This window comes from Cetorhinus maximus, chromosome 3 (assembly GCF_964194155.1).
Source record: "Cetorhinus maximus chromosome 3, sCetMax3.hap1.1, whole genome shotgun sequence".
NCBI lineage: Eukaryota > Metazoa > Chordata > Chondrichthyes > Lamniformes > Cetorhinidae > Cetorhinus > Cetorhinus maximus.
Window position 1 is genome coordinate 158,131,465 of NC_135881.1, and position 27,092 is coordinate 158,158,556.

The following is a 27,092-nucleotide window of genomic DNA, read 5'->3' on the forward strand; positions in this document are numbered from 1 at the left end:
GACTGCAGACACGATCCACATCCTCACCAGTCAGCACTATGGTACACTCCTCAAAGTGTGTGAGGGACCTAATGTGGGCCACTGCACCCCCATTCTGAGACCTCTCCCTGCTAATGTGAGCAGGCTTCACCTGCATAAAAACAGATGGAGAGAGCATGAGCAAGACAAATGGCATTGCATGGAATGTTTGTGTGGTGAGCGGAGACATGGACAGGATGAGGACATGAGCTCCAGAGCATATGAGTCTGAGGCAGATGTGAGGGTGTGTGTGAGAGTGGTGTTATCCCTTGAGATGTGAGTTCCCTGTGGATGTGTGATGGGTTTGTGAGTGTGAGTTGAGAGTGATGAGAAGAGTAATTTATGCTGGTGGGATGGAGGAGATCATTCATCCTCTTGCGGCACTGAGTGGCTGTTTTTTTTGCAGGGTGTTGGCACTGACCACGGCTGCCACCGCCTCCCAAGTCAGATTGGTAATGTTGCTGACCATCCTGCGGCCAGCGGGAGGGTAGAGGACATCACAGTGAACCTCCACTGCATGAAAAAGGCACTCGAGGGATGCGTCATTAAACCTTGGAGCTGCAGTCTTTTTTTGCCTTTTGGGTCCATGTCTTCTTTGCAACAGTCATGGGCTGGAAGTACTGAGAGGTGTGCATGCGGCTGCACTTTAAATATGGCGCCTGGCGTGATGAAGTGGTGAGGTGATGGCCATTGAAACGGCGTGTTTCCCGGGAATGCATAATTAAGATGGCGGGATTGGAACAATACGGTGTGAGAAGCCGCCATTGCAGCTGGCGAGCAAAACGTTGTTTTTCCTGCCCGCTGCCGCACTTAGTGTAAATCAGGGAAGAGTCTGCCCCTTAAATATCTGCCACTGCACCTTTACTGATATATCCCTTAACCTAATTTCCCAGTTCACTTTAGCCAGCTCTGTCTTCATGTCCTCATAATTGCCCTTATTTAAGTTTAAAATACTAGTCTCAGATCCACTCCTCTCTCCCTCAAACTGAGTGTGATTTTCAATCATATTATGATCACTGCTACCTAGCAGTGCCTTTACTATGAGGTCATTAGTTATTCCTGTCTCATTGCACAGTACCAGATCTAGTATAGTTTGCTCTCTGGTTGATGCTAAAATGTGCATCAAAAAAAACTGTCCCGAAAACACTATATGAACTCATCATCCAGGCTACCTTTGCCAATCTAATTTGTCCAATCTATATGCAGATTAAAATCACCCATGATTAGCACCATACCTTTCTCACAAGCCTCCATTATTTCTTCCTGTATACCAGGTCCTACCTGTGTTTACTGTTAGACGCCTATAAACCACTCCCACAAGTGACTTCTTACCTTTAATATTCCTCATCTTTACCCAAATTGATTCTACATCTTGACCTTCAGAACAGAGGTCATCTCTCTCTACTGTACCAAGGTCATCCTTAATTAACAGAGTCACCCCTCCACCCTTTCCTAGCTTCCTGTCCTTCCTAAATGCCATGTACCATTCAGGTCCCAGTCTTTGTCATCCTGCAGCCATTTCTCTGCATTAGCTATTAGATCATACATATTTCCTTCTATTTGTGCTGTCAATACATCTGTTTTGTTACAAATGCTATGTGCATTTAGAAAGAGAGCTTAATTCCGTCTTTTTACTTTTTTTGTAATCTCTAGCCTTATCTGCTGACGCAATCTTAGGTTTGTACACTCTGTCCCCTCCTGCCACACTCTGATCATCATTTGATTTATCACATCTTCCCAAACTTGATCCCTTGCCCCCACTATTTAGTTTAAAGCCCTCTCTACCATCCTAGTTATATAACTCGTCCCAGCACGGTTCAGGTAAAGACCGTCCCGATGGTACAGCTCCCACATTCCCCAGTACTAATGCTAGTATCCCATGAATTTCTCCCATTTCTCCCACACCAATCTTTGAATCAAGCATTTAACTCTCTAATCTGATTTACCCTATGCCAATTTGCTCGTGGCTCAGGTAGTAATCCAGAGATTATTACATTTGAGGTTCTGCTTTTTAATTTAACCCTGAGCTGTTCATACTCACTCAGCAAAATCTCTTTCTTAGTTCTACTTATTTCATTGGTAGCTACATGGAACACGACCACTGAATCTTCCCCCTCGCACTGCAAGTTCCTTTCCAGCCCCGAGCAGATGTCCCGAGCCTTGGCACCGGGCAGGCAACACAGCCTTCCCACTCTTGGCTACAGGGAATTATGTCATCCCCTCCCTGTCTATACTGTCCCCAACTACCACTACATTCTTATTAATTACTGCCGCTTGAATGGCTTCCTGTAGCATGGTGCCATGGTCTGTTTGCTCATCCACCCTGTAGCCACCACTTTCATCTATACAGGCTGCAAGAATGTCGAATGTTGGGCAAAGGCTGAGGCTCCTGCACTTCTCCATACCTGTGTCACTTGCAGTCACACCCTCCTATGCCTGACCACTGACCAAATCAGAAGACCCTATCCTAAGGGGTGTACCTTTTAGTACAAAGTGTGCAGGTAACTTTCCCCCTCCATGATGCATCGCAGTGTCTACAACTCGGCTGCTCACATGATATCAAGAAATGGCTGAAGGCACTGGATACTGCAAAGGCTTATGTTCCTCACAACATCTTGACTGAATACTTGTGTTCCAGTACTAACACCTTCCGTATCCGAGCTGGTCCAGTACAGCTACAACTGGCATCTACCTGACAATGTGGAAAATTGCCCAGCTATGTCCTACCCACAAAAAGCAAGTAAATCCAATCTAGTCAGTTATGGCCCCATCAGCAAAGTGATGGAAGTTGTCGTTGACAGTGCTATCTTTTTCATTGTGTAGCCAGGGTCTATACAGGGGTTTTGGAGATTGTCTTTATCCATATCATATTTACATCCTCCTACATCTCTCCCCACATCTCAGACATCACATGGTCAGTCTCTGAGGTGCCTTAACCAATCTCCCTGATTTTGTCCTGATCTCCGAAAGAGGTCAAGGGTATTGCGTACACTTGCTTCATTCGATGTGCATGTTATTATCCTGGATGGCTCTAGAGGTGTAGTAAGTCTTTCTTATTCATCAGGATCTGAGTAGTAAGCTCTCTCCAAGAGCGCTGCAATTTCTCCTTGTGATAGCCTGGTAGCCTGGTCTGCCTCAATCCTGCACAATCTTAGTTGTGGAGCTTTAACAATGATTGTGCCTTCCTTCTGTTAGTCTCGGGCCCATACTCTCTCCCCAGGCTTCAGCACTCATGTGCTCCTGTGATTAAAAGTTCGCAGTATGGTTGCTTCTCTCTTCTCCCTCACACTGTTTTACTCTCTTGTGGTTGGTTGTGGTGATATTGGATTTGAGTTTTTGTTCTAAAATGGAAGCTGTGTTCCAGAGGACTGGAGAACAACGAATGTGGTTCCGCTATTTAAGAAGGGTTGTAGAGATAAGCCAGGGAACTACAGGCCAGTGAGTCTCATGTCAGTGGTAGAGGAACTATTGGAGAAAATTCTGAAGGAGAAAATCTATCTTCACTTGGAGAGGCAAGGTTTGATCAGGGATAGTCAGCATGGCTTTGTCAGAGGGAGGTCATGCTTAACAAATTTGATTGAATTTTTTGAGGAGGTGATCAGGTGTGTAGATGAGGGTAGTGCAGTCGATGTAGTTTAAATGGATTTCAGCAAAGCCTTTGACAAAGTCCCACATGGGAGACTTATAAAGAAGGCAAATGCACATGGGATACAGGGTAATTTGATAAGGTGGATTGAAAATTGGCTTAGTTGTAGGAGACAGAGGGTGTTGACAGAAGGCTGGTTTAGTGACTGGAAGCCAGTGTCCAGTGGCGTACCACAGGGATCTGTGCTGAGTCCCTTATTATTCGTCATTTATATAAACAACATAGATGACTATGTAGGGGGTAGGGTTAGTAAGTTTGCAGATGACACAAAGATTGGCCAGGTGGTTAACAGTGAGCTTGAGTGTCTTGGGCTACAGGAAGATATAGACAGGATAGTCAAATGGGCAGATATGTGGCAGATGGAATTTAACCCTGAAAAGTGTGAGGTGATACACTTTGAAAGGAGTAATTTGACAAGGAAGTATTCAATGAACAGCATGACACTCAGAAGTTCTGAGGAACAAAGGGACCTTTGCGTGTGTGTCCATAGATCTCTTAAGGCAGAGGGGCATGTTAGTGGGGTGATGAAAAAGGCACTTGCCTTTTGGGACGCTTGCCTTTATCAATCGAGGCATAGATTACAAAAGTAGGGAGATCATGTTGGCGTTGTATAGAACCTTGGTGAGGCCACAGCTGGAGTACTGTGTGCAGTTCTGGTCGCCACATTATAGGAAGGATGTGATTGCACTGGAGGGGATGCAGAGGAGATTCACCAGGATGTTGCCTGGGATGAAACATTTAAGTTATGAAGAGAGGCTGGATAGACTTGGGTTGTTTTTGTTGGAGCAGAGAAGACTGAGAGGCGACCTGATCGAGGTGTACAAGATTATGAGGGGCATGGACAGGGTGGATAGGGAGCAGCTGTTCCCCTTAGTTGAAGGGTCAGTCACGAAGGGACATAAGTTCAAGGTGAGGAGCAGGAGGTTTAGGGGGGATGTGAGGGAAAACATTTTTACCCAGAGGGTGGTGACAGTTTGGAATGCGCTGCCTGGGAGGGTGGTGGAGGTGGGTTGCCTCACATCCTTTAAAATGTACCTGGATGAGTACTTGGCAGGTCATAACATTCAAGGCTATGGGCCAAGTGCTGGTAAATGGGATTAGGTAGGTAGGTCAGGTGTTTCTCACGTGACGGTGCAGACTCGATGGGCCGAAGGGCCTCTTCTGCACTGTGTGATTCTGTGATTCAATCTCCTATCCCTTAGTAACTCTGATGGTGAGAAACCGTTTTGTACTAGTGAGTTCAATAACTCAGAAGAGCTAGACTAAAGCCTTTGTTTTTCTTCAATAAATCTTTGACGGTTCATACCCCTCCCTCAACTTCTCCATTCAATTGAGCATAGCGAAGTGAACTGGCTACATGAATGACGGCTTATGCGTTTGCGAAATTGTAGAATAGCTCGTGAGCAAATTATGGCCCATTGTCAGACACTATAATGTCCGGAATGCCATGTGTTGCCATAAATTCTCTTGAGGGTTTAAATGACTGCACTTGCTGTGATACTATGCAATCTGTTTACTTCAATCCACTGTAAATTGTAATCAGTGACAATAAGGAAGGATTTCACCCTAAATTCAAATAAGTTCATTCCTAGTCACCCCACAACCTTGATGGAAAAATGGAAGGTAATAGTGGCTCTTTTTGTTCTTGGCTGCTTACAGCACAAGTAATATAGTTAGAAACCATTTCTTCTACAGAGCCAGTAATGCCTGGCCACCAGACTGGCTGCTGTGCTCTCGCACAGTATTTTGCTGTTCCCAGATGAACCACAGAATCACAGAACGACCTTGATGAAATCTTTGAAGAATATCAAGTCAAAATGTTCTTGGTATGATTATTCTCCCTATGAAGATTAGCAAGCTGTAAAAGACTGTGAGGTGTTTCCACTGTTCAAAGTTCTGCTAAAATATTGGACTAGTAAGGATATAATCTGACCATCCTTCCAGACAACATTCTTAAACATTTCGTTGCCAGGCTTATATGTTTCAACCTCTTGGTTCCTTCTGATGGTATTCATGACAGCGTGTCTGCCACTGTTTGATATTTTTCTTGCACATACTCTGTGATGGAGTCATTTCTCATCAATCTTAATCTGAACAGTTGGATTCTAGGTGACACCTTCACAATTCCTTTCATGTGCAGAAGAGTGACTAGTGGCTTATGGTCTGTTTCAATTTCGAAATGCAATCCCATAACACAGTCTGAAATTTTTTTGCATGTCCACATTGCTGCCAAAGCTTCTTTTTCTATCATGGTGTATCATTGCTCTGTTTCCATTAGTGACCTATAAATGGTCTACAGTTGCTGTCCCTCTCCACTTGAAATAAAACTGCCCCCAGACCTGTAGACGATGCATCTGCTGCTACTATGGTCAATAATTCTGGTTCGTAACATTCCAAGATTTCAGAAGAGATTAAAAGTTGCTTAACAAAAACAGAATTACCTGGAAAAACTCAGCAGGTCTGGCAGCATCGGCGGAGAAGAAAAGAGTTGACGTTTCGAGTCCTCATGACCCTTCAGCAGAGAAGGGTCTGCTGAAGGGTCATGAGGACTCGAAACGTCAACTCTTTTCTTCTCCGCCGATGCTGCCAGACCTGCTGAGTTTTTCCAGGTAATTCTGTTTTTGTTTTGGATTTCCAGCATCCGCAATAGTTTTTTGTTTTTAAAAGTTGCTTAATCCTGTTGAAAGAATTTTGCTGGTACACATTCCAGAACCACTGTTGACCCTGCGTCAGCATCTATCTCAAGGGCTCGTTGACCTCTGCCAAATTTGATAGGAACTTGCCCACTTGGCTGACTATCCCGAGGAATCTTTGAAGCTCAGTTATGTTCATGGCTTGTTCAAATTCTCTGATTACTTTTGTTTTTTGTAGGTCAACTGTGATTCCAGTGGCTTGTACTATGTGACCTACAAACTTGATCATAGGCTTGGAAAGCTCACATTTTTCATTCAGTGTTAGGCCTGCATTCTGTAAGGTGCTCAGGACCTCTCTGATTCTGCAATCGTGCTCTTCTCTTGTGGAGCCATGTATAATTATGTCGTCCCTATGGCATATTACTCCTTCCATGCCTTCTAGAGTGTGAGACACTGTTCTCTGGAAGACGCTATTCCACATGGCAGTCTATTGACACAATAACAATTGAATGGAGGTATAAATATAGTCAGTAATCTGGATTTTTTGTCAAGGGGAAACTGCCAAAGTCCACAGTTTGCATCCAATTTGGTAAATAAAGTACTCTTGGCTAGTTTGACAAGGCTCTCATCCACTGAGGCCATCGGGTGGATCTCACATTTCACTGATTTATGCAGTTGAATTAAATCCATTGCAGATTCTTAGAGAGCCATTTGGCTTTGGGACTGTAACCATTCGTGAACACTATTTTGTTAACATGGTGACTGGTGAGATAACCTCTTGCTGCTGCATCTTTTCAATTTCACTCTTGATTTTATCCAAGAGTGGGTTGGGTACTTTCGTCAGTATAAAGAAGAAAGCACCAGCTTGTAGGGTAGTATTTCAGCTTTGCCATGAGTTGGCCTTTGACTTTCAAAATTGACCCAGCAGGACCTTGTAACTTGATAGATGAGGGTTGCGATGTAATCTGTTTGAGCCATTTGACTTCACCTGATAAAGCAGAAACCCCTGCTGCTGTGCCTAGTTTGAACTCTGTGGGTTGTCCATCCATTTCAATTTTAATACTCCAATACTTATTTTCAATATCATTTACCTGCCCCAGGAGATAAATGTTCATGGTTCTTCCACTTCTTGTATCTGGCTCTGTTTTAAAATTTTCTCCCTTTTTTTACAGGTTGTCAGCATTTTTGATCGACAAACAGTTTTGAAGTGGCCTACTTTTCCACAGTTGCGGCACTCTGCCACTCCTGCTGGACATTCTTCTCACTTGTGCAGCTTCTTCCTGTCATACCGAACACGTTTTAAAATGGTGATTGGTGTGCTTTTCCCTATGTTTTGGCAGGCTTAGGCTTTAATGCGCTTTCTCTTTTACGGCCTACAAACTGAATGATCTCACTTAATCTTCTCCACAGGACCTCTCCTTCCCAGCCATCAAACACCCGACTCTGTCTCCTGAGTTCGGTTTGCCTCGCAATCTGCACTGCTTTTACTAGTATTAAATCCTTTCTCGTCTGTAAGAGATCTGATAATGCTTCATCTAGGACCCTGACTAAGAACCTGTCACAAAGCAGCTCAATCTTTAAGGTTCCACAATCGCAGCTCCCCGCTAGCCTATAGAGATCATTGATGAATGAATCCATACTTTCACCAAGAGTGGAGAGGGAGAGCTCGCAGGACTTCTTCACAAGACGTTGAAAACTTCATCAACCCCCTGCACTGCTATCACGTCATCAGCGATAGATCCTACTGCATGAATTAGTATACTGTTCTGGCCTTATTGATCTTTTTTGTGAAACCTGAAGTGGTTCTGTACCTTGTGAGCATTTTTCTTCAGTTGTCCCAGCTCTGGGCCTGTTGCGAGCCTTCTGCACTCTGAAATGGTCTGGGAATGGTAGTGTGGATTCCATGCTTTTTCAGAGCCCTGGAAATGTTCCTACTTCTGTGCTGCCGCCTGCTGCTTCAGGCCTGTGCTCACTGCTGTGTGGTCTGCAGGTCTGTGTCTGAGTTTATATCTGCAGGTCCCTCGATGTTTTGATGAGTTTTAATTCTTTTTCTTTTTGTCCTTCCTTTGAAGATCTCTTTTTCTTGCCAGCCCTGTATCTTCTTTATAAGGTCTACTGTATCTTTTACTTGCTGCCACCCTGCTTTGTTCTGGGGTCGGGGTTTTGGAGATTGTCTATTCTCCCAAAGTATGCTGTTTGAGTCTGTAGTTTCTCAAAACCATTACTCTTTATTTACAGCAAATATTTACACACAAGGTTGGAGCTTCTCCTCCTTCCAGATCTCTCTTTCTTTCAGTCATGTGACCTGACAACATAATTACATCAGCATCATGTATGACTTTAAACTCTTTCGAGTTATCAACAGTTACAGATTGCAACTCGTTCGAGTACAATCACAGTTCTTGGTTTCCAGGAGCGGGATATGAACCCACAACCCTCTGATTCAAAGGCGAGAGTGCTATGAACTGAGCCACAGCTGACACCTCTCTGTATGACTTTAACGTTAACCCTTTACTCTATACTATCAAGTGGCACCTACACAGCAATATGCTCAGTTTGGGTTCCGTCAGGACCACTCAGCTCCAGAGCTCATTAATGCTTCAAAGGTGGATAGAAGTGTTGAATTCCAGAGATGAGGCCACATTTGCAGCACTCTGTGCATGGAGTTGGAGATAATATATTAGCATGGATAGAGAATTGTTTAACAGATAGGAGGCAGAGAGTGGATTTAAGTGGGACTTTTTCAAGTTGGCAAGGGTCAGTGCTACGGCCTCAGCTGTTTACAATCTATATTAACGACTTAGATGAAGAGACAGAGAGTAATGTATCTAAGTTTCACAATGTGAAGCGTGACTGCCCATGAAATCAAGGCAAGATATGACTTGTGTGGCACCAAGGAGCTCAAGTAAATTTAAAGTCAATGGGAATCAGGGAAAAACTCTCCACTTGGTTGGAGCCATACCCAGCACAAAGGTTGTGGTTGTGGGAGACCAATCATCTCAGTCCCAGGACATTGCTGCAGGAGTTTTTCAGTTTAATGTCCTGGGCCAACCATCTTCAGCTTCTTCATTAATGACCTTCCCTCCATCATAAGTTCTGAAGTGCAGATGTTCACAGATGATTGCGCAATGTTCATTACCATTCACAACTCATCAGTTACTGAAGCAGTTCATATCCATATCCATATGCGACAATAACACAAGAAATAGGAGCAGGAGTAGTCCATATGGGCCTTCGAGCCTGCTCTGTCAATTAATACAATCATGGCTTATTTTGGACATCAATTCTACTTTCCTGCCCGTTCCCCATATCTCTTGATTCCCTGAGAGACCAAAAATTTGTCTATCCCAGCCTTAAATGTACTCAGTGATGGAGCACCCACAACCCACTGGGGCAGAGAATTCCAAAGATTCACAACCCTGTGAGTGAATTAATTTCCCCTCATCTCAGTCCTAAATAACCCCTTATCCTGAGACTGTGCCTCCATGCTTTAGATTCTCCAACCAGCGGAAGCAATCTCTCAGCGTCTACCATATCAAGCCCCTTTAGAATCTTCTATGTTTCAATGAGATTTCCTTTCATTCTTCTAAACTCCAGAGAAAATAGACCCAATTTGCTCAGCCTTTCATCATAGGACAACCCCCTTCACCTCCAATGCAAGTATATCTTTTCTTAAATGTGGAGACCAAAACTGCACACACTACTCCAGATGTCTCACCAAAACCCTGTACAATTGCAACAGGACTTCTTTATTCCTGTACTGCAATAAGGGCCAACATGCCATTTGCCTTCCTAATTGCTTGCTGTTCCTGTATGTTAACTTTTTGCGTTCCTTGTACGAGCACACCCAAGTCTCTTTGAACATCCATGCTTACAAGTTTCTCACCTTTTAAAAAAATCCAGCTCTTCTATTCTTTCAACAAAAGTGAATAATTTCACACTTCCCTACGTTATAATCCATCTGCCATCTCGTTGCCCATTCACTTAACCTGTCTAAAGCCCTTTGCAGCCTCTCCATAGCTTACCTTTCCACCTAGCTTTATATCATCAGCAAACTTAGATACATTACTCAATGTCTCTTCATCTAAGCCGTTGGATGGATTGTAAACAGCTGAGGCCCCAGCACTGACCCTTGCCAACTTGAAAAAGTCCCACTTATTCCCACTTTCTGCCTCCTATCTGTAAACCAATTCACTATCCATGCTAATATATTATCTCCAACTCCATGTGCACTGATCTTGCCTATTAACCTTTTACGTGGAACCTCATCGAAAGCCTTTTGGAAATCCAGGTATACTACATCTACTTCATCTATCTTGCTAGTTACATCCTCAAAAAATTCCAATAAATTTGTCAAACAGGATTTCCCTTTCGTAAAACCATGTTGACTTGTTCTAATCATACTATGCTTTTCTAAGTGCATTGTTAACAGTTCCTTAATAATAGATTCCAGCATTTTCCCAACAATTAATGTTAGGCTAACTGGCCTTTAGTTCCTGTTTTCTCTCTCCCTCCTTTCTCCCTCCTTTCTTCAACAGCAGAGTAATATTCGCCAGCTTCCAATCTGATGGGACTGTTCCCAAATCCAATGAAATCTGGAAAATCACAGCTAGTGCATCCATTATCTCTGCAGCTATCTCCTTTAGAACCCGAGGATGTAGGCCATCAGCCCTCCAGTGATTTGTCATATTGTAGTTCCTTAAATTTCTCCAATACAGGAAGACAGCACCCCGCTTCATGGACCAGGCCTTGATCAGAGGGGTGCAGAAGCATAGGCAAGTTCTCTATCCCAGAGATGGCTGCAGGAAGCACTGCAGCCTCACCTTCCCAGCTTGGGAGACCGTTGCGGAGCAGGTCACCGCGACTGGCATCCACATCCGAAGTGCCACCCATTGCAGGAAGAGGATGAATGATCTTATCTGCTCCGCCAGGATAAGTCATCCTTCAACTCCCTCCAATATCAAACTCTCATCATGGCATCATGCACTCAAACGGCTACTCTCTTCAGGGAACCATTAGCGGAGGCAACATATCAACACTCGTCCCCTCACCAAGACTTTCACATCACCACCATCTCATCTGTCATGTTGCTCACACTCTATCCTCTGGCCCTCCTGGGGAGAGCTCACCACACACAGATAACATGCATCTCAACCAAGCTCTGCTCCACCCATTCTCATCACACGCCTTATTTTCTTCTTCATACAGGCCAAGCTGGTGCACAACAGGTACGAGACAGCGAAGACCAGGGGAGGGACAGCCGACATCATTGCCCTTACAGAGCTTGAGGAGGCTGCAGCTGAGCTGGCTGGGGAGGATAGGGATCGCTCCTGTGGGGAAGGGGAGATCAGCCTCTCCCGCCAACCCCGTACGGATCACAGCTCCATCACTTCATCAAATCCTGACATTCATAGTGAGTCATGTGCAGGCTTATCTAGCTTGTGGTCATTAGCTGAAACTATTTTCTATTTTCTAGGCACCAGCAGATCGAGGCCCCCAAACCAGACCAGCACCAACTGTGCGAGCCCCCAGGCTTCATCTGAGGAGGAAGCTCCGGAAAAACCGTCACGGCACTCACCCGCACCCTCCACCAGCTCAGAGACACACATGTCTGTGGGGCACAGGTGTAGATTAGGCACAGGCTTACTTTCTGGGGAACACCCCACTGACAAGTCCCCGTGGCAGTTGGAGGCAGGGGCAGCCCAGGCCTCCAGCACCTGTTCGATCCGAGTCAGATGATGAGCCTCTGGAAGCGGCCGCCAAATCAATGCTGGAGATGCAACGACAGGCGACAGAAGATCAGGCAGATCTTCTGCAGTCAGTCAGCAGACGAGAGCAAACGATGGAGAAGGCCATCCCGCATTCTGTCTGATGTCATGGCTGCAACATGCGAGCACCTCAAGGTCATCATGGGAAGGCTGGCAACCACCACAGTGACCTTGGTCAAGCATGTCTTGAGTTTTTTTAGATATATGAAAGGTAAGAGAGAGGCAAAAGTGGACATTGGGCCGCTGGAAAATGACGCTGGAGAAGTAGTAGTGGGGAACAAAGAAATGGCAGCGGAACTGAATAGGTACTTTGCGTCAGTCTTCACAGTGGAAGACACGAGTGACATCCCCAAAGTTCAAGAGAGTCGGGGGGCAGAGGTGAGTATGGTGGCCATTACCAAGGAGAAGGTGCAAGGAAAACTGAAAGGTCTGAAGGTGGATAAATCACCTGGACCAGATGGATTACACCCCAGAGTTCTGAAGGAGGTAGCTGAAGAGATAGTGGAGGCATTAGTGGTGATCTTTCAGGAATCACTCGAGTCAGGGAGGGTCCCAGAGGACTGGAAAATTGTTAATGTAACCCCCCTGTTTAAGAAGGGAGTGAGGCAAAAGACGGGAAATTACAAGCCAACTAGCCTGACCTCAGGCGTTGGTAAAATTTTAGAGTCCATTATTAAGGATGAGATTTCAGAATACTTGGAAGTGCGTGGTAAAGTCGGGCAAAGTCAGCATGGTTTCATCAAGGGGAGATCATGCCTGACAAATCTGTTAGAATTCTTTGAGGAGGTAACGTGTAGGTTAGACAAAGGAGAGCCAGTGGATGTTATCTACTTGGACTTCCAGAAGGCCTTTGACAAGGTGCCGCACAGGAGGCTGCTCAGTAAGATGAGAGCCCATGGTGTTAGAGGCAAGGTACTAGCATGGATAGAAGATTGGCTGTCTGGCAGGAGGCAGAGAGTGGGGATAAGGGGGTCCTTCTCAGGATGGCGGCTGGTGACTAGTGGAGTTCCGCAGGGGTCAGTGTTGGGACCACAACTTTTCACTTTATACATTAATGATCTAGATGAAGGAACTGAGGGCATCCTGGCTAAGTTTGCAGATGATACAAAGATAGGTGGAGGGACAGGTAGTATTGAGGAGGCGGGGAGGCTGCAGAAGGATTTGGACAGGTTAGGAGAATGGGCAAAGAAGTGGCAGATGGAATACAACGTGGGGAAGTGTGGGGTCATGCACTTTGGAAGGAAGAATAGAGGCATAGACTATTTTCTAAATGGGGAGAGAATTCAGAAATCTGGAGTGCAAAGGGACTTGGGAGTCCTGGTCCGGGATTCTCTTAAGATTAACTTGCAGGTTGAGTCGGTAGTTAGGAAGGCAAATGCAATGTTGGCATTTATTTCAAGAGGACTAGAATATAAAAGCAGGGATGTGCTGCTGAGGCTTTATAAGGCTCTGGTCAGACCACATTTAGAATATTGTGAGCAATTTTGGGCCCTGTACCTCAGGAAGCATTTGCTGGCCCTGGAGAGGGTCCAGAGGAGGTTCACGAGAATGATCCCAGGAATGAAAGGCTTAACATATGAGGAACGTTTGAGGACTCTGGCTCTATACTCGATGGAGTTTAGAAGGATGAGGGGGGATCTGATTGAAACTTACAGAATACTAAAAGGCCTGGATGGAGTGGACGTGGGGAAGATGATTCCATTAGTAGGAGAGACTAGGACCCGAGGGCACAGCCTCAGAGTAAAGGGAAGACCTTTTAGAACAGAGATGAGGAGAAACTTCTTTAGCCAGAGAGTGGTGAATCTATGGAACTCATTGCCACAGAAGGCTATGGAGGCCAGGTCATTGAGTGTATTTAAGACCGAGATAGATAGGTTCTTGATTGGTAAGGGGATCAAAGGTTACGGGGAGAAGGCGGGAGAATGGGATTGAGAAACGTATCAGCCATGATTGAATGGCGGAGCAGACTCGATGGGCCGAATGGCCTAATTTCTGCTCCTATGTCTTATGGTCTTGTCGGATTTGCGCTCGGCCCAGCACTCCATGGCCACACACCCTGGTAGGCACCATCAGGATGTAGGCAACATGGGGACGAGGCACCTTGACCCCCCGCTCCATCCATAGAACCATAGAAAAGTTCCAGCACAGAAGGAGGCCATTCGGCCCATCTTGTCCATGCCAGCCCAAGGACACCCAGGTGCCCTTTCTAATCCCACCTTCCTGCACCCGGCCCATAGCCCTGCAGCTTACAGCACTTTAGGTGCAGATGCAGGTACTTTTTAAAAGAGTTTAAAGTTTCTGCCTCTACCACCAACTTGGGCAGCGAATTCCAGACACCCACTACTCTCTGCGTAAAAAAATTCTTCCTCATGTCCCCCCTACACCTTTTGCCACTTATCTTGAATTTATATCCCTGGTTCTAGAATTCTCCATCAAGGGAAACAATTTTATCCTGTCCACTCTATCTATTCCCCTCATAATTTTGTACACCTCAATCAAGTCACCTCTCAGCCTTCATTGTTCTAAGGAAAATAACCCCAACCTATCCAATCTCTCCTCGTCGCTACACTTTTCTAACCCTGGCAACATTCTTGTAAAGCTCCTCTGCACTCTCTCCAGAGCTATTACATCCTTCCTGTAATGTGGTGACCAGAACTGCACACAATACTCTAGTTGTGGCCTCACCAGTGTTTTATACAATTCCAACATTATATCCTTACTTTTATATTCTATATCTCTGCCAGTGGAGAGCATTCCACATGCCTTCTTTACAACCTTGTCTACTTGAACTGCTGCCTTCAGGGACCTGTGTACTTATATGCCAAGATCTCTCACTTCATCTACCCCTCTTTAATATTCCCATTTATTGTGTAATCCCTGTAACTGTTTGGCCTCCCTAAATGTATAACCTCACACTTCTCTATGTTAAAATCCATCTGCCACTTTACCGCCCACTCCACCAACCCATCTATATCGTTTTGGAGATTATGGCTATCCTCTACACTATCCACTACTCGGCCAATCTTTGTGTCATCTGCAAATTTCCCAATCATGCCCCCCACATTCACATCCAAATCATTAATATATAACACAAACAGCAAGGGTCCCAACACTGAGCCCTGTGGAACACCACTTGAGACAACTTTCCATTCGCAAGGGCATCCATCGACCATCCGGGTGCACCGCCTCCTACAGGAGTCAGGGCAGGGCCCTTGGGCATCCATTGGGAGGATCAGCGTCAGCCGGACACCCCGGGGACCTCCTCTCAGGGTGTGCAGCCACTCACAGCCCCCTCTGCCTGTGACCCATTCCACTCCAGCTTCTTAGGCCATCAAGGGCACTTCTGCCCCTGAGCAGGTGACCCTTATTCTCCAAGGTCATCACAGACATCAGGTTGTAGCAGTCAGCAGGCTGCCTCCACCTCTGCTGGAGTTAGGAAAGTTAAGAAAACTTGATGTCACTTTTGGGCCACGGGTGTACTAAACATGTAAATAAATTACAGTTTTGTTAATACATTTTATGGTTATGTGAATGTTCCTGTCAACTGTAGCTGTTGTGATTTTGTACTTTGGAATCCTCTTATTTCAAGGTTTAGCCTTCCTCCCACACAATGATAGTGTGCCACTGTGAGATTCACATTCCTGTGATGTCAACCTCAGTATAACTAGTATCTGCACCCCTTGTGCGATGTCAGGGAGATGTGTTTAAAGAGATGTGTTTAAATCTTTATTGGAAGTGTGTGATGTAAGCATTTCTAACCCTTCTTCCTCAAAGAATACCATTGAGCAATGGCAGCTCATCAGCAGTGATAACCTAGCGGCGTATATGTCTCCTCAGTAGTAGTGGCAGAAGAAAAGACATGCACGGGAGGAGGAGATCCCTCGGCATGTCCACATCTAAGTCGCAGTAGTGTTTGCATCATTAGATGGCGGTGAAGGCTTCAAGTCTCTCTTGTTCCTAAGTGAGCTCTCAGTTCCCAGAGTGAGCTCACTCACTGAACCCCATGGATCAAAGCAACGATCATGGCCTGGCGATTCATGAGGCAAGTGTGACTGCGGGACTCATTCTCACTGCAAGTGGATGGACATCAGCTGAGTTGAAAGAAAATGGCATTGAGGGTTAGGAGAAATGTGGCCATATTCCTTCACTTAACTTTACTCTTCCTGGAACCTGTCAGCGATTAATGTATCACAGGCACATCTCCCACATCTTCCTTCCTCCATGGCATGATCACACTCATGCTGACCCTTAGCAGCCTCCTGAGGTTTTTGGACCTCCAGATCTTGACCCTTCTCCAGGTCATCCTCTGGCAGGGGGTCACCTCTTTGCATAGCCAGATTGTTAGGGGCGCAACACACTGCGATGATGTGGGAAACCTTGTCAGGAGCATATTGGAGTAAGCCACCTGAGCGGTCCAAGCATCTGAAACACATCTTCAGAAGACCTATCGTCTGCTCTATAAGAGACCATGTGGAGCTGTGAGCACCGTTGTACCTCTTCTCAGAACGACTCTGAGGGCGATGCACTGGTGTCATCAGCCAGCATTTCAGTGGGTACTCCTCATCTCCAAGCAGCCATCCTTGCAGACGTAATTGCCCCTCCAAAATCTCAGGCACCTGGGAGTGACTGAATGTAATAGTCATGGAAACTCGGTGCACAAACGTGCAGTATGTGCTCTGGTGATCACACACCAGTTATACGTTGATGGAGTGATAGACCTTGTGGTTTATAAACATTAGGGACTGCTGCCTTGGAGCCCGGAGAGCCACATGGGTGCAGTCTATCACACCCTGCAGTCTAAGGGAAGCCTGAGATGGTGGTGAAATCGGTGAATTTTGCAGCCTGCCTATCTTCGTCCAGAACAAACCTGACAATGATGGGCCTTCCTGTAAAGAGCATCTGTGACCTCTTTTGTGTGCATCGATGTGGACTAAGAGATGCCACACAGGTCGCCTGTTGATCCTTGGAAAGAACCAGAGGCTAAGAAATTGAGCGCGGTAGTCACCTTCAAAGCCACTGGCAGGGGGCACCCTCCAACTCCACATGGCATCAAGTCTTCACAAAAAATGTGGCATATGTGATGTACCAGATCTCAGGACAAATGCAGAGGTGCACGGCATTGCGTCTCACTCATTTGTAAATAGGAGTCTCTTGGACGATAAACCCTAGGTCTGGCAAGTCAACCCCATTGTCTGGGTCTCTCCTCCTGACCTCCTGTTCATGCTGTGGCTCTGCTTGACCATGTCCCTCCCGCTGGAGCTGCGTGTGAAGTCACCTCTCCCTCTTCCATTTCATTAGGACCTTGGCAAAAGCAGGAATGAGCCCTGGATCCAAATCTGCTTTTGCCTTCTCTCTGAAAGAAAACATTGAAGACATTAATGCTTCAAGGGGCAAGATAGCAAAGCTCAGAGGACGACATGTTTGGAAACTAAGGGTCCATAGTTTTTCCTGCCCTTCTTGCATGCTGTCTGATGTTGCCTTGTCCCTGAGACACTAGCACACACATCGAGGTGACCAAGATGGCATCGCAAATGTAACATCTTGAGCCCTGGGTGGGATGCTAAAGTTTAAGTGAGATGAGTGACTCAACCTCGCTCTGTGGACATTAATATGCCACATCAGAGTTTGGAGCAATCAGTTGCTTATGGTCAATGAGTGGATGCCCTTTGGCCCATTAGGAATGTCACATCTGGTGAACACATGACAGGCCTTCATTAATGGAATGCCATATGTGATACAGCTGTTCCCCCTTCACTATTGCCTGCATTCCCAAATTCTACATTCCTGTGTTACTCTTGAGATGCAGCAACTGTGATGTGTAGCCACTAAGTTCTGAGTAGCCCTTTAACAGTGCTAATGAAATCATTGGCTTTAAGTAGCTTTTATTGCAAGGAGCTATTCCTCCTTTCTCTCTAAGCAGACTCCTGTGGCAACAAGAGGTTAGAGGGCGACCCCAGAAAGGCCCTCATAGCGTTCACCCTTCCCTCTCACTGCCATTCCACTGCCTTCGCTCTCCGTTATCCCCATCATGTTCGTCAACCCAACCCTTGCCCCACAGCCCACCCCGTTTGAAGTGTTTCTGAAATTGGAGGCCTGCATGAGTAACACAGCACAGTGGTGTGCCTCAGGATAATGAAAACAAAGAGAAGGAGCAGTCCAACCCTACAGCCCCAACAGAATGGTGTTAATCACAACAAGACCAGCGCAGCACTATGGAAGGTACGTTACACTCTCCTCGAAGTTACCAGCGAACTGCGGTCCGACTCGTGCAAGCCACCCTTTTTCAAAAGGATTTGAGGCCAACATAATTTCTCGCTGGCAAGATTGGAAGGCGTGGCAAGATTCCAGCGAGCAGCTGTTTTAATGAGCATTGATATGATCCCAGCTGGACAAGCTTGATCCCAGCTTGATAGATCCTAACTTTTATTTGTTTGTTTAGATACGTGAAGAGGAAGGGCCACTGAACAGAATCACTGGAGTCAGCAAATAAACTTTTAACAAAAGCATAAAATATTTATTAAACAAGAAAAGATTAACTATGTTACAATACTCCTTCACCCACAACTATACCTTTACAGACATATACAGATTTGTAAGGATAACACAAGTTACAAAAGCCGTCTTGTACTCTAATGTTCACAGTAAGTACACAGCCCATGTAAACCAATAGGCAACCTGTGGTCAGACACACCACACTAAAACAGAGTGACAGATGCCACCTCGACCAGATGCCATAGATCTCTCCTCAGTTTTCCCCAGACTCTTGTCACACCGTGAGCCAACCGGTCTCACTGAACTCTGTCTTTCAAACGAAGGTTTCCAATCTCCACTCTCCAAGGCCTCGCTTTGGAATCTTCTCCCTAACCGACGCTTTTTCTCAGACGCCTTCTGCAAGGGTCCACCTCCAGGGTTTCGAACTCTCCTTCCGATGTTCCTCTCCCCTGGGTCACCGCATGCATTCAAGCTTTCTTCCATGCACTCTCTCTCACTGACTCAGCTGTCAACAGTACACCATTGCTTCATATGCCCATAGCAAAGAGTTACAGACCTTCAGTTGTCTCTTTGGACTGTTTGGCTTCTCACGAGCCTTTATCCCTTTAAGCTTGAAGATTGGAGCCTTTCTCTGCTCCTCATTCTGAACTACACTTAACAGGATCTTTTCCAGGTTCCTGTCCTTCATTTGACTAGAAGGTCTGCTTGGGACTTTCTCCTGTTCCACTCCCCTGGATTCTTGGGGACTTTCTTCTTTAGCTTGGGACAGGATATCCATCCCCTTTGCCCCAGTCTCTCCCTGGTAGCTACTTTCAACCAACTTTAGCTTGGAACATTCTGTCTGAGCCTCCTAGGCTGCTTCTGCCTGGCAGCCATCTTCAAAACTGAACCCAAAAACTGCTGTTTCTAGTTTCTCCTGTGTGTGTCTGTGGGAGGGGCCTGCCTCTTTGGACCCCTGTTGCTAGGCAACAGCCCAGTTTTTTTTAACTCTTGTGTTGCTTAACTTTTCTTACAATCGTAAACTCTCGTTAGAAATGCAGGCACCTTTTTAAAGTGAAACTAAAACTCAACTTGACCTTAACACATATACAGAAATATAAATCAAACTTAAACATTGAAGCTAAAACCCATTCCTAACACCCATAAATACCAGTATAAGTTACTTAAACTATCTCTATTTCTTAACACATGCTAATGAATGCAAATGGCGTTTGCACTACTAGTCGGCAGGATAACTGATCCACCTTGAACACACCATTAGCAGAATTGCAACTTGTTTTTATGGCAGCGGATTTGCAACTTTTTGCCTGCCGCTGGATTCTCCGCTCCCGCCCACCATGAAACCCGCCACGGACAGGATGGGAAAATTCTAGTCTATGCCAATTGGCGCGTGGCTCAAGTAACAATCCAGAGATTATTAATCCAGAGATAACCCTAACCTTTGATGTTCTGCGTGTCAATTTAGATCCTAACTCCCTAAATTCCCTTAGCAGGACATCATTAGCAGAACCCTACTACTCCCAATAAGCTTTATTACTGCTACTGCAAAACCTTACTACTAATAAAACCTTACAGTTATATAATTAATAATTTGTACCAGTTCTTAAAAGATAAACAAGCAAAACGAGCAAAGTACTCACCAACCAATCACTTAAGTGACGCCACACTTGATTTTCTCCAAATGTGAACAGTCCACAGACTGAGCCCCACCACCACCAGCAGCAGTATTGGGTCTGCTCTCAGTCTTGCCACCTGTTGTGCTCTTTTAAGCCTCGAGGTCCACTCTTAGTCTCGTCCCCCTCACGCTGTTTTAAGCTTCGGGGTCCGCTCTCAGTCTCGCCGCCCCCGCCAAATGCTCTTTTAAGCCTCCAGAAAGGCTGACTCCTCAGGGCTCAGTGCTAGACAATTTGTTTTTTGTTGTATATATCAATGATTTGGATTCAAATGTAGGGGGTATGATTAAGAAGCTTGCAGATGATACTTGGCTGTGTGTTTTAAAATGAAGAAAGCTATAGACTGAAGGACTATATCAATGGACTAGTCAGGGTGGGCAGAACAGTGGTCAGTGGAGTTTAATCCCGAGAACTGTGAGGTAATGCATTTGGAAAAGTCTAACAAAGCAAGGGAATACACAATAAACGGTAGGATTCTAAGAAGTGTAGAGAAACTGAGAGTCCTTGGAGTGCATGTCTACAGGTCCCTGAAGGTGGCTGGACAAGTAGATACGTTGGTTAAGAAGGCATATGGGATACTTCCCTTTATTAACCAAGGCTTAGAATATAAGAACATGGAGGTTATGCTGGAACTGTATAAAACACTAGTTAGTCCATAGCTGGAGTGCAGCATGCAGGTCTGGTCATGGCATTATAGGAAAAATATGATTACAAGAAAGATGGTTTAGAAGAGTTTAATGAGAATGATGTCTGGACGAGAGAAGTTTTCTTTGGAACAGACCAGAGCCTAACTGAAGTATTAATAAGCTATGAGGGTCTAGATAGAGTGGATAGGAAGGCTTTATTCCCCTTGGTTGAGGGCTTCATAACCAGGTGGCCCAGCTTTAAGGTAAAAGGTAGGAGATTTAGAGGGGATTTGAGGGGAATTTCTTTCACCCAAAGGGTGGTGAAGATCTGGAACTCAGTATTTGAAAGGATGAAAGAAACCTCATAATATTTAAATAGTACTTGAATATGCATTTGAAGTGTCGTAACTTACAAGGCTATGTGCCAAAAGCCATAAAATCGGTTTAGGGCGGTTAGCTATTTGTTGGCCAGCATGGCACGATGGGCTGAATGTGTCCTTCCATGCTGTAAATCCCTACGATTCAATGATTGCTCATTTACTCTTTTACTTGCCAGTTATTATTTCAATCCACCTGGACCAGATCCCCTTTCAGCTCACTGAAATTAGCCCTCTTCTATTTGAGTATCTTCACTTTTGATTCTTCGTTAAACCTGATGATATTGTGGTCACGATTTCTCACATGCTTCAAGTTGCTTTAACAGACTTCCAGTGCTATATTTGTCTGCATTCCCATGAAGATCCTATTCAAAGTAGATTAACTAGAGCACATTGTTGGATGTTACAACATATGAACATACATACGAATTAGGAGCAGTAGGCCACTCAGCCCCTCGAGCCTGCTCTGCAAATTTCCTATTCTCCTGCTCCTACAAATTTGAAGTCTGCCTTAGATATTCGATTTTTGGGCATAAAACTGGTGCAGAGCATGCCAGTCAATTTGAAAAATCATTCTGCTAAAGACTGCTAAATTTATGGGCATATTTTTAGGCATTTGTTTAAAAACCAATCCAGAGGAGAAGGAGCACTCTCATGAATCCAAAGGAGTCACGATCACTACCCCTGCCCTGCATATGCTGCTGTAGTCACAACTCTCAGGACGTATCATAGGGTGAGGCAGGAGGCCTGATATGGATGTCTTTTCTCATGTTATACCAGGTATGTTGATGAGGCCTGATGAGGCGCCTGGGGTTGGTCATACTTCAGATGTTCATTTGTTGGCAGCTGTGTGGCACAAATGTCACTGCCCTCTTGTCAGTTGAAGAGAGTTAAAATGCATCTGCCTGTAAGTCGTGAGATGCTGCAGTATTAGCATATGCAATGTGGTGAGTCCCTTGTATGGTTCTCTGATTGCAAAAACTTGGAACTGTGTCTTTCCTCAAACTTTTTGGAGCTTGTCTTCCAAATGGTTACAAAGCAAGCTATTGCATGAACTTCAGAACCTTTTTTTAAATTAAGGTTTGACAGGAAGTTTGTATTCAACTGCTAGGCCATAATCTTTGCATTGTTTTAATAATGGTTTAAGAATGAACTGCAGTTTAGGGCAATTAAAGTGGAAAGTATTTGAACACTGCTGTGCTGTTAGATCTGTCTAACCTTAATCTAACCTTAATTAGTACTGTCACTAATGAGGCTGGTAACAAAATTTAACATCATGAAAAAGAACTCTGGAAAGTTTCCATAATTTTAAGGAGCAGTAGTCCAATATGTTTTAATGATATATCATGAAGCAATGTGCTATTGTTACAGGAAAGCTGGGAGTTTTTGGTTCAGAATGTAACCCATCCAGAGGTTATATTCCATCCTTTCTGAAGAAAGAAATTGGGTCAGCAGGACAGAGAGTTCAATTTGCTCCTATTGGAGGACCTGCAGGCAGTAAGTATCTAACTTCCTCTTATCTTCCATCCCTGTGCATTTATTAGAAAAAAAATTATCTTAGGATAGAAAAGATTAAGGCCCAGATTTTTGATGAGAGGGACTCAAGAGCCCTTTAAAAATAGTGGGCAGGACCCAATTCCGGGATTCCCGCCCTCATCCCTGTTTCCAGCAATTTTGTAAGTGAGTGAGTGTTAAGATTCATAAGAGTACTTCTCCCATTGGGAAAAGTCCTAATATGCATTTTAACTGAAGAAAACACTGCTTAGCAATTCTATTGTCATGAAATGAAGTGATTTAAATGTGCACAACCCTTTAAATTTGAAAATAAAAACTGGTTGGCAGATTTCACTAAGGGAAAGAAAACAACCACATGCTTCCGGACTGCTTTGATTGAGAGGCCATCTATTGTAGCTTAGAAAAATTCATAGCTATCTGTTTTTGCAGTTTCAATAGATTTAATCATTTTAACAGCTGGGACCATTATGAGTTGGCTGAGTTTCAAAAGCTCCTGAACCACTTATCTCAGCAGTGGGCTGTGTAGACTGTTTTACTGATTTTAATAAGTAAAATTTTAATAAGTTATTAAAGGATTATCTGTCTTTGATATGATTACAGAATAGATGTTTGTTTTTATAACTGATTGCCTCATTTGAGGGGATTAAACTTATTTTCAATGACTTCTTTGAATGAGGTTTTTTCAGTATGAAGTGTGTTTGAATGAGATTGTTAAAAGATTATTCTTTTTCATGACCAGTTCAAAGACATGGCTTTTGAGGTCTACCCATAGTGGATACTGTGAGTGGCTATGGAGGATACATGAGGGGCAAGGAGGGGGCATGGGGGTTTGAGGGGGCTTGGGGATATAAGGTGGCATAGGGTATGAGGAGGCATGAGGGAACATGGGGTAGGTGGGTGGGTGGGGGATGATGGGAGATGAGGGTTTGAGTGCCTGACATTCATCATTAAAACTGGGCCAAGGTGGGCTTTCTAGTCTGCCAGTCAGGCCTTGGGCCTGCACCTGGAGGCAATGAGCCCAAGTCCATACCGCCCCTACCTTCCTGGGACAAAAATATGGTGGGTGGAGGCTTTTTAAAAGGAGACAGGTCTGTCAAGTCAGGAAGTTTCCTGACTCAACCTTCCTGCCTCCTCCACAAAAACCTGGCCCTAAGTCTTTTTACATTGAAACAAAGAAAGTTTAGGAGGAAATAATATGTTTCCATAGCAACGCCTCTACCAATCAGAGTCTATTTCCCAACCAATCAACACTCTCTGCTCATACAGTATAAATATGTTGTTTCCCCTGACATTGGTATTTTCTTGCGAATTGTCCTGATGAATATAAGACGGAAAGCTTCGACAAAAAATGGCTCCTTTTTCAACTTCTGTACTACTAAACAACTTGGGATAATTAGCGATTGGCTAGACAGTCACCTACATTAAAGAGCATTCACAGCCATTGTCCCCGAGTGGCTGATGACTGCATGGACCCTTACTGGCTTGTTGGGAAATGCCGATCTCGCCTTCCAGGCAGGAACTGCTCGTAGAGGGTGAGTGCCCTCAACTGTGGCACCACCCCCTGGGCTGGGATCTCTCCCTTTTGTTGTACGCAATCTTGTCCTGCATAAAGACAGATGGATAGACTGTGAGCATCACGGATGAAAGAGCAGATCATAAGCATGCATGCCTGCTGTGTGTGCTGAGGGTTGAAGATGCAACTTGTGCAGGTTGTTACAGGTGATGATGCTGTTGAAGTGTCTGTGAGACAATCAGTGGTGATGTCCCATCTGCTGGTAATGTGTGAGACCCTTGTGGACTGTAACCCTTAGACTGTCTGATAGCCTTATGAGAGTAAGAGTTTGGAGTGAGGAGGTTAACTTATCCTAGCAGAGCGGATGAGATCATTCATCCTCTCACTGCACTGCACCCCTCTTCTGGGGTCCACATGCACTGACCTCCCTGGTGACCTCCTCCCAAGTAGACGTCCTGCTGCCATTTCTGGGATAGAGGACCTCCTGCCTGTCCTGGACTGCCTGGAGGAGGAGTCTCTCCAGCGAGCTGTTGCTGAACCTGGGGACAGAGGGCTTGTTTCTTTTGGGGCTCATCATTCAGCACAAGAAGTCCCGGGCTGCAGAGAGTGAATGCATGTGCGGGTGCCGTTTCAAATATGGTGCCTGGAAGTCGACCCCTGTAACGGCAGGGAGGATGAATCCCACCCCTGTCCTGCCATGAGATTCAATGAGCTGCTCATTGATGCATTTAGAATGAGCTGAAAAGTAGACAATCTGGTGCAAAAACCCGCCCCACTGCCCAGTGGGAATCATGCTGACTTTCCTGCCCCCGACTGCACTTAGTTTCCAGAATGGAAAATTCCACCCTTCCTTCTTTCATAGGAGCTAAAAGTAGAAGCTTTTATGATCTGTTTTTCTGTCCCTAGTTAGTTTACTCTCATGTCCTATTTTCTTTTTATCAATTTCTTGATCATCTTTTGTTGAATTTTAAAATCCTCCCTATCTGCTCTTTCTGGCAATATTATAAGCCTCTTCCTATAATCTAATACTTTAACTTCTTTTGTCAGCCATGGTTGGACCACTTTTCCCAGGTTTTAGGTGCAGATCAAAAACTGCCCCCTAATCCTACAATCAATGTAGCCTTTTAATCATTTCATAATATATTACTGGTATATATTATTGGCCAGAATTTTCCATCCCGCCCACGGCGTGTTTCGTGGCGGGCGAGAGCAGAGAATCCAGTGGCAGGCAAAAAGTCACAAATCTGCCGTCGTAAAAACTAGTCAATTCTCCCGATGTTGTGTTCATGGTGGGTCAGTCATCCCACACCGACTAGTGGTGCAACCGCCATTTACGTTAATTAGCATGTCATGAATGGCGTTTCTGAGGTCACCCTCTAACCTCTTGTTAACCTCAGGAGTCTGCTTAGAAAGAAAGGAGGAATACATTTTTTTTGGAAATGTATACTTTATTTGTAAAATATCTGAAAGAACGTTACAAAACATTTCAAAATGGCCATCACAAAAAGTGCAATCATATTCCAGTTTTCCACATGGATCATGAGGTGCTTCAATACAATCAATGAATATTACAGACATTTCACCACGGTCATTACAGTCAGTCTGACAGTGCAATGGCATTAAAGTTATTGACATAGATCATTTTGCACTCTGAGGTGCTTCAATACAATTGTGATACATGTAGTATTCACCGCATACATTCAATATGAGTCATACAGCCCAAGAGGTCTAAACAATTCCCAGCCCCTCGATGCGAAAGGAGGAATACCTCCTTGCGATGAAAACCACTTAAAGCTAATGGCCTCATTAGCACTGTTAAAGGACTACTCAGAACTCAGTGGTTATACATCACAGTTGATGCATCTCAAGAGTAACACATAGGAATGTAGAATTTGGGAATGCAGGCAATAGTGAAGAAGGAACAGAGAGAAGGCAAAAGCAGATATGGATCCAGGGCTCAATCCTGCCTTTGTCAGGGTCCTAATGCAATGGAGGAGGCAAAGGGGGAAGAGGCGACTTCACGCACAGCTCCAGCAGGAGGGACATGGTCAAGCGGAGCCACAGCAGGAGAGTCAGGAGGAGAGACGCAGACAACAGGGGTGACTCACCAGACCTAAGGTTTATCATCCAAGAATTTCCTATTTACAAATGAATGAGAGGCAATGCTGTGCATTACTGCTTTTGTCCCGAGATCTGGTACATCACATGTGCCACATTCTTTGTGAAGATCTGATGCCACGTGGAGTTGGAGAGTATACCCTGCCAGTGGGTTTGAAGGTGACCACTGCATTCAATTTCTTGGCCTCTGGTTCTTTCCAAGGATCAACAGGCGACCTGTGTAGCATCTCTCAGTCTACAACACATCAATGCATAAAGGAGGTCACAGATGCCCTTTACAGGAAGGCCCATCGTTATGTCAGGTTTGCTCTGGACGAAGACAGCCAGTCTGCGAGATTCACTGGCTTCACCGCCATCTCAGGCTTCCCAAGAGTGCAGGGTACAATAGTCTGCACCCATGTGGTTATACAGGCTCCATGGCAGCAGGCCATAATGTTTATAAACCGCAAGGGTTATCACTCCATTAACATACAACTGGTGTGTGATCACTGGAAGCACATACTGCACCTTTGTGCACGGTAACCTGTGTGTTGCCATGACTCCTACATGCTGAGTCACTCCCAGGTGCCTAAGATTTTCAAGGGGCCATTACATCTGCAGGGATGGCTGCTTGGGGATGAGAGGTACCCAGTGAAACACTGGCTGATGACACCAGTGCGCCGCCTTCAGAATCATTCCAAGGAGAGGTACAACGGTGCTCACAGCTCCATACG

General features: G+C 45.0%; 1 protein-coding gene across 7 annotated transcripts in view; it reads left to right on the top strand.

The window, feature by feature from the left end:
- mak (male germ cell-associated kinase) overlaps positions 1–27,092 on the top strand; it is a 229,465-nt gene that overhangs the window by 195,335 nt on the left and 7,038 nt on the right. For 5 of the 7 annotated variants that reach the window (XM_078539151.1, XM_078539152.1, XM_078539156.1 and 2 more), the window contains one exon: positions 22,605–22,730. The exons of the other annotated variants lie outside the window; for them this stretch is intronic. In XM_078539151.1, coding sequence (XP_078395277.1) covers positions 22,605–22,730 — 126 coding nt within the window. The remainder of the gene's footprint in view (positions 1–22,604; positions 22,731–27,092) is intronic. 7 annotated transcript variants of the gene reach the window in all.